At 41.7% G+C, this 12,160-nt stretch overlaps 1 protein-coding gene across 1 annotated transcript; it reads right to left on the bottom strand.

Annotated features, from left to right (window-relative positions):
* Positions 1–1,380: 1,380 nt before the first annotated feature.
* On the bottom strand, positions 1,381–2,516 carry LOC139414031 (gamma-crystallin S-1-like). The gene is made up of 3 exons (XM_071161907.1): positions 2,435–2,516; positions 1,965–2,207; positions 1,381–1,658 (listed from the first exon to the last, which is right to left on the bottom strand). The coding sequence occupies exons 1-3, from the start codon at positions 2,441–2,443 to the stop codon at positions 1,389–1,391; spliced, it is 522 nt and encodes a 173-aa protein (XP_071018008.1). The 5' UTR covers positions 2,444–2,516; the 3' UTR covers positions 1,381–1,388.
* Between the last annotated feature and the right edge of the window lie 9,644 nt (positions 2,517–12,160).

The raw sequence follows: 12,160 nt of genomic DNA, 5'->3' as shown, positions 1-12,160 counted from the left end.
ACTATAGGAGGACGGGCTACGCTGGTGGGAGGAACTATAGGAGGACGGGCTACGCTGGTGGGAGGAACTATAGGAGGATGGGCTACGCTGGTGGGAGGAACTATAGGAGGATGGGCTACGCTGGTGGGAGGAACTATAGGAGGATGGGCTACGCTGGTGGGAGGAACTATAGGAGGATGGGCTACGCTGGTGGGAGGAACTATAGGAGGATGGGCTACGCTGGTGGGAGGAGCTATAGGAGGACGGGCTACGCTGGTGGGAGGAACTATAGGAGGATGGGCTACGCTGGTGGGAGGAGCTATAGGAGGACGGGCTACGCTGGTGGGAGGAACTATAGGAGGACGGGCTACGCTGGTGGGAGGAACTATAGGAGGACGGGCTGCGCTGGTGGGAGGAACTATAGGAGGACGGGCTACGCTGGTGGGAGGAACTATAGGAGGATGGGCTACGCTGGTGGGAGGAACTATAGGAGGATGGGCTACGCTGGTGGGAGGAACTATAGGAGGACGGGCTCATCATAATGGCTGGAATGGAAGCAATGGAACGGCTGAAAACGCACTGTTTTCATGTGTTTGATACTATTCCAATGATTCCATTCAAGCCATTACAACATGGAAGACGGTTCAAAAATACAACGTTAACGTCATCAGATGCACCTTTTATGTTGCAATGTTGCAATACAATCTATTCCCATTCTGTAACTCAAGTTCTTCAATCAACAGTGCTGACTATGAGTTGCCCAGACATTTCCCTATTGTATCATGAATGAAAATATTAGCAGATTCTGCTGAGTACAGATGTAGGATCTTAATTTGAGCCAGTTTGCTACAGCAGGAAAATAATCCTGCAGCAACAGGAAATGTGAATTATTATGTGGATTATAATTAATGGGATTGGGGTTGATACATTTTTCGTAAGGGATAACCACGTCTGAAATGTCAAAGTGGTAATGACAAACTTCAAAAGCCTTTTTTAATGCATTGCAGGAAAGTTCACCAGAAACAGGGTGATCAAATTAGGATCCTACATCTGTAACACATTACACAAATGAGTGCAAAGCAAAATATGTAAGATATTCATTTCACAGCCTGTTCATGACAATAACCAATGAATACAAATATTTGATGTGAGATATTTAGGGTACACACATGGTCTATTCTAGGTCGATTCACTCCACAGTTTCACTCAACAAACCACGGTAATATGGGAGTTCATTCATGGGAAAACCTTTTAAAAGTTCAACCAACCTAACAGATATGTTTGCATATTCATTATTTCTCCGTGGTTTAAAATACAAAAGGCAGGAAAAAAGTCTCTAATGTGTGGATGGATTTATTTCAACATGACTTCCCATTGGTCATTGATTCAAGAGTAATACATTCAGCTTCTTACATATCAATACGTCTGATGGAACCCACTCTGGCGCTCATGCTTCCCCACTCGTTGTATCTCCTGTACTCTCCCGGGGTCAGCAGGTACTGGCGCCCCCTGTAGTTGGGGTGCTCATACAAAAGCCAGGAGCCCTCCATCACATTGCAAGAGTAGATGTCATTGTAATGGAAGCGCTCGTAGAGGTTGGGGCAGTCGTCCGTCAACTCCGTCATCTGTCCTCCGAACTCGGAGCGCTCAAATATTCTCATACGGTGAGATCCCTGATGCTGTGGATACAGAGAGGAATGTTATTGGGATGATACTCATGTGTAGCCATCTCAGAAAAATATGTGGTAGACTACGTCCAACCTCAGTCAGTGGAGGCTGATGGAAGGAGAAATGGGAAGGATAATAAGCCTGTCCTCCTCATTTCTTTCTCCACCAGCCTCCACTGCTCAGAATCCAGCAGTTGATTTCCTGTAGTTTTGGGATCAAACTACAAAGGTCCAGAAGTCCCTGTAATACTTCAGAATCCCTCCAATACTTCAGAGTTAACGGGATCTCTTTAACCTCTTCCTTAATTCGTCTCTTACCTGGGGGATCATGCGGCAGGACCTGACGCAGTCATTGAAGCCCATCCAACGCTGGTAGTCGGAGAACTCGCCTTCCTTCAGGAAGTACTGATAGCCCATGTAGCTGGGCCTCTCGTACACCATCCAGTTGCCGCTCTCCACCTTGATGGAGTTGCAGCGGCTGAAGTGGGCATGTAGGTCAGAGCATTCTCCACCGCACTCATAAGAGTGACCCTGGAAGTTTCTCTCTTCGTAGAAAATGATCTAAAAAACAGATCAATTGAGGTGTTTTATTGTGTAAGACCAGATCTCTTCCCCAGCAGTAAGCCCCAAGATTTAGAATTCTTTTGTAATATTGTACAGACTAAAATTCCTGATCAGAGGCACACATTACCTTTAATGAATCTCATCCCCTTTTATTGATTTCGGTAGAATAGTCTATGGAGGAATGCAGAGGCACAACATATGCATAGCATAAAAACCAGCCTTACCTTTCCCATTGCGAAGGTTAACTTTGGTCTCACTGGCACTCAGCAAGGGTTGGGAGGTGCGTCCTCTCTTTATAATCCATGGATCAACGGCAGTATTGTCATGTAAATAGTTGGACTTTTAACATGTCAGCGTTTTTTTCCGCCAGAATGCTGTGAACACTGCCGTGTATTTTTGTCTTAGGTGGTCAACACAGTTAGCATTTTTACTTTTCAACAAAGGCTCATTTTATTTAGGATGATTGTCATTTTAAAATGTCTTGTAGATGAGTGATCATCTCTTGACAATTACAACCATGTTGTTTTAGACCAGATTGTGATTTGATATGAAGAAATTAAACTGGTGTAGAAATGGCAGACCAATCTGAGTAATACAAGTGTCCAGTTTTGTGTACCAACCCAGGTTAAAACATTATAGTAGTGATAATGATGTTTTCCTGTATGTACCCCATCACATTTTATAGAAAACAAAGTACACAGTACATTTTGAGGGGGAGTTCTTTATTTAAAAAATTGAAACTCTGAAGGGAAAACTTGATGGCATGGATTTAACATAAAAACACTGGAAAACATATAATTGAATAATTCATCCAATGTCAAGTCATTACATTTTTTTATATATTCAATGTGCCTTGAGATACTTACTCAGGTCCTCTACATTGTGACGTTTTGATAAAACCAAGAAAACGTAATACTCTAATTTAATGCTATAATTCAAGACTGTTCAATTCTGGTCCTGGAGGGCCAAAACACTTCTGGGTTTCATCCTCTACTTATAATCAGGGACTGATTTAGACCTATTACACCAGGTGAGTGCAAATTAACTACCAGGTAGAAACAAAAAACAGAAGTGGTTTAGCCACACTAATTTAATATGTACAATAACTCTGTTTCTGTAATCATCTTTTGTAATGAATCACCTGGCAATGCCCATACTACTGTCATGACGTTGGCCTGGGGGTAGGTTTATGACAGTCATAAATACCTCTTCCCCCCTTTTTCCTCTCTCTACCCTACTGATGTTACATTTGCAAAACCCTTGGTTAACATAGAGATTCTGGGAAAATCAGGAGGTGGGGGGAAATTAACTATATTCTGGTAATCCAACCAATTGAACATATGCGCTGGTACTTAATGAATACGATGTCAGTTCGGTTGTCATCTGAGACATTATCATCAATGATAAGATGACAAACTCTACAGTGGAAAGTCTACACATCAGAGTTATCGGATTCACATGGAATTGTTGTTCAATATAAATGTTTGAATATGAAATTATTTGTGATGGGATGAAATGTGATTTTAGCTTCTAAAATGTGAGATTTGGGTTTTCATAAGATTGGCCTCTGCTCAATCAGTGGCCCGCCCCTGTGAAGGGACATGGGCTATAAAACTTTTCAAACACGCCCTCCTCTCCCTTCCTATATAAAGCCTTGACGACAATGTAACCTCCTGTTCCGAGGATGTGAGGACGACGGTCCGATGTCAGAATGGTTCAGATAATAACTACAGAACGAAGCCAACATCAGCATGAGCTTTGGTTGCGAATGGTATGAACTTTGAACTCTTATGAACTACAGAAGTGATACCTCCTAGCCGTTGAGTTAGCAACAGCAGCTGCAAATGCGGGTTAGGAAGGAACAGACAGAGTATCCCGTTTACCACACAACAACGTTACTACAACGTATCCAATTTACCAGCAGAGACATTCTTCAAAGGAGAAAGGACTAGGTTGGGCAACACAGCCTTCCATCTACCACCAACCTACCGAAGCGCAGCTCAGAGTAAATATTGATTTGCATTTTCCTTTTCCAAATGGGCGGTAACTTAGAATGCATAGGATACTGTATTTACGATAGCACAGCTTCGCTTCCTTTGTTCCTCAGTCTTCCCGCTCTTTCACTCAAACCCAGCCCCTTTTCTTTTGTGTAACCAGCTGTCATATCTGTTCTGCCCGCTAGGGACGTTTTCTTTTATGACGTAATTTGTAATCAAGTTATGATTAATTATGTGTAATTCTGTGTGATTAGTTAGGTATTTAGCAAATAAATAATTAAACCCAATTTTGTATTGCTGATTCAACTTGTTAGCCAGGGTTTGTGCAGATAACCAAGAATTTACAACTTTCAGTTGAGACTGAATTAAGGTGAGGATTAATATTGACTGCTATTGATGTAAAATATTACTAGGTCTTTAAGAGTTTTTTCGGAAGATAACAGCTCTATAAATATTATTTTGTGGTGCCCCGACTATCTAGTTAATTAAATTTACATGATTAGCTCAATCAGGTGATATTAATTACGGATAAATTATTTTATAGAATAGCATGTCATATCACTTAATCCGGCATAGCCAAAGACACGACACTACCCACAATTATGCTTTAAATAGTGTCCCTGCTACATTAAATGCTAATCTCAGCAAAATGGAGGTATCAAAATAGTTGAAGCATTTGTACATACGTGAGGAATGCCACTGCAAGGCCAGCTAGGGTAAACAGTAGCTGGTGTTGGCCAAACAACAGCCCTTGCAGATCTGGGTCAGAGAGGTAAAGTAAACAACAGCCCTTGCAGATCTGGGTCAGAGAGGAAAAGTAAACAACAGCCCTTGCAGATCTGGGTCAGAGAGGTAAAGTAAACAACAGCCCTTGCAGATCTGGGTCAGAGAGGTAAAGTAAACAACGGCCCTTGCAGATCTGGGTCAGAGAGGTAAAGTAAACAACAGCCCTTGCAGATCTGGGTCAGAGAGGAAAAGTAAACAACAGTCTTTGCAGATCTGGGTCAGAGGTCAAGTAAACATTGACCAAAACATCTGCTCTATCACTGTTTTCCCTGCAGAGATGACAACTTTGTCAGGTAAGATCAAGCTGTATGCAGAGCCAATACTTCTCTAACTATTACAATTGAATTGTTGTCTGTATCCATTATCTATCTAATCTACATGTTGTATTTAGAGTCATTACAAACCCGCTCCCGTGGGGATGTTTGTGTTCATTTAGTGTTGCAGTCGACCTTTTATACATTGCGTATTTACAGTTGATCCACCCTTCATTTCTATGGGGTCAGCATAATAAACTCTGTCTCTTTTAGCTTTTGTTGGCTTCAAATCCTCCTACTGTGAGATGTTCTATAGGCTTAATCCCTCCAAGGTTTTAATACTAGTACGTGTCTAAACAAAGACAATAAAGTTAAGTTACTAAACGATGGGGAGATTCTAGTACGTGTCGAAACAAAGACAATAAAGTGAAGCTACTAAACGATGGGGAGATTCTAGTACGTGTCGAAACAAAGAAAATATAAGTAACAAACAAGTTGATGTGTTTATAAGTCACAAGCAACATTCTTTATAACAAAAGGGTGGATTTGAAGCTTTATTGTGTTCTTTAACCACTTTGTAACCTCATATATAACCTCTTCAGCACCATACATAACTTTGTAACCTCATATATAACCTCTTCAGCACCATACCGATCAGTGGAGGCTCCTTAGAGGAGGAAGGAGAGAGATCTTCCTCAGTGAATTTCATTAAAAAATATATATTTTTAAACATTTAAAAAGTTATCCTTTTTAGATAAAATTTTAATAAATATAATCACGTCACCAAATAATTGATTAAAACACGCTCTGTCGAGGCGGTCTAAGGCACTGCAGTGCTTGAGGAGTCACTACAGATCTGGGCTTGTTCCCGAACTGTGTCGCAGCCGGCCATGACCAGGAGACTCATGAGGCGACGCACAATTGGCCCAGCGTCGTCCGGGTTAAGGGAGGGATTGGCCAGCCGGGATGGCCGTGTCCCATCGCGCATGCACACTGACACGGTTGCACGTTGTACAGTGTTTCCTCCGACACATAACCCGGCTTCCGGGTTAAGCGAGCAGTGTGTCAAGAAGCAGTGGAGCTTGGCAGGGTCATGTTCGAGAGGATGGCGGGAGTTTTGCTTCTCCCATGTCTGTACGGGAGTTGCAGCGATGGGACAAGACTATAACTATCAATTGGATATCACAAAATTGGGGAGAAAAAGGGTTAAAAAATTAAATAATACAAATAAAGTAAATCAACTCAATACACTCTGTAGGGAAGCACCACTGTGTAGCCGGAGGACAGCTAGCTTCTGTCCTCCTCTGAGTACATTGACATCAATACAAAATCTAGGAGTCTCATGGTCCTCACCACCTTCCATAGACTTACACAGTAATTATGACAACTTCCCGGGGGATGTCCTCCAACCTATCAGAGCTCTTGCAGCATGAAATAACATGTTGTCCACCCAATTAAAGGATCAGAGAATGAATCTAGTACTGAAAGCATAAGCTACAGCTAGATAGCACTGCCGTGCTATCTACAGTGCTATCTAGATAGCAAATGCAGCTAGCTAGTTTAGTCTACTCAAACACCCTGCTCAAACAGAGGTATGCTATGTCACTGTAGCTAGTCAAGGCAAGCTTTTGCTTTTAAGTGATAAACTGCTTACACTGTAACGTTACTGCATGATTGTAGCAGTTTTACCAGTGTGTTAGTTCTATTAGCTATGTTGACTATGATGTTACTTTAGCTAATATAGTGACAATGATGTAGGCTGTGTGTAGCGGTTATGATATGGTTTTGCTTGGAAAGTTTTTTTCACCTGGTCACAAACAGCTGATGTGTTGCGCATTACAGTCCATAAGCGAAGGGAAAAGGTGAGTGGAGGAGAGCGCATAGATGCGAGAAAGAATAGAATGTGGCTGCTATGAAAGCGAACTGTGTTTACGCGTGATCAGGTGTGTATAAATTCCACCGATTCTGTTGAAAAACGGGGATAAACATACCTGAATTTGTCCAATAGAAACTCTTGTTTGCAACTGTGGGACTAATGATTACACCATATATCAGCTAGATGCGGGTGAGAGTGATGGCTTCAAAGTATGTTCGGTGTGAACACACAAAAGACATTGACTGCCAAAACTCTATTTATAGGTGCTCTTGGCAAGCAAACGTCTGACAATCTTACTGGTGTGTGGGATCAACTGGGAACTCATTTAGTTTTAATTATGACTCCTGATGACATCATAGAGAGTCATTTTCTTAGGACATTTTTTTCTCCATATTTTTGACTACAGAACATGTAGATATTGGTATCAGTGGCGGTCAGTGCAGTTTACGATGAGGGAGGCCGATATTCTTTTTCAGGAGCATGGCCTTATTTCTATTACGGCATATTGGATGACTGTCATTCATATTCCGTTCTGCCAGTTCAATGTAACAGTGATAGGTTTAGGCTACTACATGATACTTGAATTTTCCCTATACTCATCATGAGGCTGCTACAACGTAGCTTATGAATGAAAGTTTACAGTCTTGTTAAAATACTCCAAACTAGAAGGTAGCAGTAGTGTTGCATTCTTCAGCTTAGTTTGACAATGGTTGTCCCTATGTATTTTGTTTTGTAGGTATCCAATGTTAGCTAACTAGCTAGCTGTGCTAATGTTGCTATTGTTGTAGAATACCCTTGGTGATCCTTGCCAGATGGCCAAAGCTAGATAACTAGCTAGCAAGATGACAAAGAAACAATTTCATTCACTCTCCATAATCCCATGCTGCCAGTGCCATTTTTTTGTTAGCTAAACCTTTAGCATGTAATTCGCTAGCCAGCACAATATATTTTTTCCTTTTTGTTGTTACTCCTCTCGGCTCCCCCACTTTGTGCTCTCTGATTGACTCAAAGTCAAGTTGTCGGCCACTGAGGAGCGTTGTGATTCTACAAGTATGCTTATGCTTTCAGTACTAGATTCATTCTCTATTCCTTTGATTGGGTGGACAACATGTTATTTCATGCTGCAAGAGCTCTGATAGGTTGGAGGACATCCCCCGGGAAGTTGTCATAATTACTGTGTAAGTCTATGGAAGGTGGTGAGGACCATGAGACTCCTAGGTTTTGTATTGATGTCAATGTACTCAGAGGACAGATGGCATGTTCGTCGGTATGCAGCAGGAACGTTTTTTTGTTCTAGAAAGAGAAGGGACAGCCTCCTACCTATCAGCAGTCTATCAACAGTCAAATTCTCAATGTGTTTCATTCTTTAGGGGGAAGGTGTTTGCCTTCTCTCAGCGTCATCGCAAAACTCATATTTTTTCAAAATACATCTCTTGATGGACAAGTTTAATGATTTCTAAATAACAAAACTACAAAATTAACTAACGGACAGAACCTAATGTTTATTTTGGTTGGAATATTATGGGACGTTGGAGCTAACAACCCCTGGCCATTTGAAAACATGCACGGCTGGAATTTAGGCCTTTGGCCAATTCAATAAGAAACTGGCCTGGCTCTATGGAGGCTATTTGGGACCTGCAGACCACAGTACACTTCCATGCCAAACTATTAATGAGGAAGGGACCAACTAGTGGCGTCAACTAGTAGAGTTTTGGTTAACTCAGAAAAAGGCCCACAGACCTAGTACAAATAATTTCTAATTGTAAATAAATAAATAAAAAATAGATATGTTTTGTTGTCACATACACCAGATAGGTGCAGGAAAATGAGGTCTTTTCTAGGGTCAGCCCTAGTAGTACAGCGCCCCTGGAGCAAATTAGGGTTAAAAGCCTTACTTGTCGGCTCAGGTACTCAAACCAGCAACCATTTGGTTACCAGCCCAACGCTCTAACCACTAGGATACCAATGAGGAGAGTTTTCAGTGTTAAGAGAGGAAGATGATTTTAGAGTAACTTGAAGTATTACTGTATGTTGACATTGGGTTTGACTATTAAAAATGTCATCTGGATATGATTGGTATGGGCTTGTAAGTATACAGATGGTTTGAAGATACATCAATAATTTCACTCTGCTGCTGGTGATTCTCTGATCCACCTCTACGCAGACGACACCATTCTGTATACATCTGGCCCTTCTTTGGACACGGTGTTAACTAACCTCCAGCTTCAATGCCATATAACTCTTATTCCGTGGCCTACAACTGCTCTTAAATGCTAGTAAAACTAAATGCATGCTCTTCAACCGATCGTTGCCCGCCCTTCTAGCATCACTACTCTGGACGGTTCTGACTTAGAGTATGTGGACAACTACAAATACCTAGGTGTCTGGTTAGACTGTAAACTCTCCTTCCAGACTCACATTAAGCATCTCCAATCCAAAATTAAATCTAGAATCGGCTTCTTATTTCGCAACAAAGCATCCTTCACTCACGCTGTTAAAACATACCCTTTGTAAAACTGACTATCCTATCGATCCTCGACGATGTCATTTACAAAATAGCCTCCAACACTACTCAGCAAATTGGATGCAGTCTATCACAATGCCATCCGTTTTGTCACCAAAGCTCCATATACTACCCACCACTGCGACCTGTATGCTCTTGTTGGCTGGCCCTCACTTCATATCCTTAGCCAAACCCACTGGCTCCAGTTCATCGATAAGTCGTTGCTAGGTAAAGCCCCGCAGCACCCACCTGCAGCACGAGCTCCAGCAGGTATATCTCACTGGTCACCCCCAAAGCCAATTCTTTCTTCGGCCGCCTTTCCTTACAGTTCTCTGCTGCCAATGACTCGAACAAACTGCAAAAATCTGTGAAGCTGGAGACTCATGTCTCCCTCACTAGTTTTAAGCACCAGCTGTCAGAGCAGCTCACAGATCACTGCACCTGTACATAGCCCATCTGTAAACAGCCCATCCAACTACCTCATCACCATACTGTTATTTATTTTATTTATCTTGCTCCTTTGCACCCCAGTACCGCTACTTGCACACTCATCTTCTGCACATCTATCACCCCAGTGTTTCATTTAACATACTGTAATAATTTCGCCACTATGGCCTGTTTATTGCCACACCCCCCTTATCCTACCTCATCTGCACACACTGTATATAGACTTTTTCTATTGTATTATTGACTGTATGTTTGTTTATTCCATGTTTAACTCTGTGTTGTTGTTTGTGTTGCACTGCTTTGTTTTACCTTGGCCAGGTCGCAGTTGTAAATGAGAACTTGTTCTCAACTAGCCTACCTGGTTAAATAATATTATTTTTTTAGAATATGAATATATAAATCATGTGTTGGAGAAAAATATACCATTACTGCTGTTTTGGAAGCACAAGAAGAATCATCTTTTTGTTATAGATTGCAAGCATATTTTCTTGGGAATAGATTGTATGTAACATTATTTTGTATTCAAATATTAACTTACCTGAAACATTGAATTTGAGATGGATGTGTCATGACTGGTCTGTTCGGATCAGGACCACACTCCTACAAGACATCTCTCACACCCACCAGAGGGGGAGAGATCAACAGGTATGGAGCTGGGGGGGGGGGGGGGGGTTTATGACATCATGCCCATTGTAAATCTTAAGGCAGCAAACAAAGTCCCTTTGTCCTCTCAATATGGAGGAAGAGAATGTATGATGGGCCTATGGAGAACCTACCTCAGAACAGTAACTGTCATGATCGTCGTATTGAGGAGACCAAAGCGCAGCGTGGTGTGAATGCATGATTTAATGAAAGACGGAAAAACCACGACATACACTAAAACAACCTTGACCGCTAAAGCAACTCTGTGCTAACATGCAACATCACATAGACAATAACCCACGAAATACCCGAAGAAGATGGCTGCCTAAATATGGTTCCCAATCAGAGACTACGATAAACAGCTGCCTCTAATTGAGAACCAATCTAGGCAACCATAGACATACAAAACACCTAGATGGTAAACAACCCCATAAACCTACAAAACCCCTAGAGAGTACAAAAACACATACATCACCCATGTCACACCCTGACCTAACCAAAATATATAAAGAAAACAAAGAATACTCAGGTCAGGGTGTGACAGTAACATGCAATAAACAGACTCTGGAACAATATGTTTCGTCAGCCAAAATGGTAGTAATGACAATAGAAGGAATGTAAAAATTAATGTCGTTTTTGTTATGTTTTTAAAAGTGAAATGACGACGTTATAACGAAAACATTGTAACTTAAAGAGTTTTCACAATATGTACCTGATGTTTGCATACTGTACATTGTGTGGAAAATGCCCAGATCAAGTCAAATGTTTTTGTAAAGAGGAAATGTGCAGTTAGTTGTCTAAATTGTATTTGAGTAAAATCCAGAGCTTGCCTCGTCACTAGTTACACCCTAAAGGCGGAAAGACCCATTTCTGACCCGAGGGGATAAAACATGTTAAGAATTATCATATCAGACTAGGTGGCCACCAGCTGCAGCCAAGGTCCGATTAGTTGTAACCCCAAAACGTAACACGAGGTTGAAGAAGACAAAGGAACGTCTTAATCTACGGATGAGTAGCTGTGTCTAAGAGGGTGAATTCAAGCAGGACCACCTGGTTACCACTCTCCAATGAATTGTGTGTCTACACTGCTTTCATTCCTACACTGGAGCCCCTGAGCTACACAGCTGACCGTACTCAGAAGACCACCTTTCAGAACAAGGCTAGGAAACAGACCACGAAGAGAAAGGACACTGACATCGTGTGGACAATCAGAGCGTTACGCCCGGTAACAACAGAAGTGTCACCATCAGAGGAGAATTCAGAACTCGGACCCCATCGGAGTCCTTCGACACATAATTACATTATTATATTCTGACCCATGAGAGCGGCAGTTCGGGTTACGATTAGGGTTAAACTAAACATAGTTTACAAATGTACCCAAGTGTGCTTTTCTCTCGTACCCTCTCTCTTTCTCTCTCTTTTGAAATCCCCATTTTGTGTAACGT

Source organism: Oncorhynchus clarkii, chromosome 7 (assembly GCF_045791955.1).
Source record: "Oncorhynchus clarkii lewisi isolate Uvic-CL-2024 chromosome 7, UVic_Ocla_1.0, whole genome shotgun sequence".
Lineage (NCBI taxonomy): Eukaryota > Metazoa > Chordata > Actinopteri > Salmoniformes > Salmonidae > Oncorhynchus > Oncorhynchus clarkii.
The sequence above is the reverse complement of the archived record's forward strand: the minus strand, read 5'-3'. Positions and strand labels throughout refer to the sequence as shown.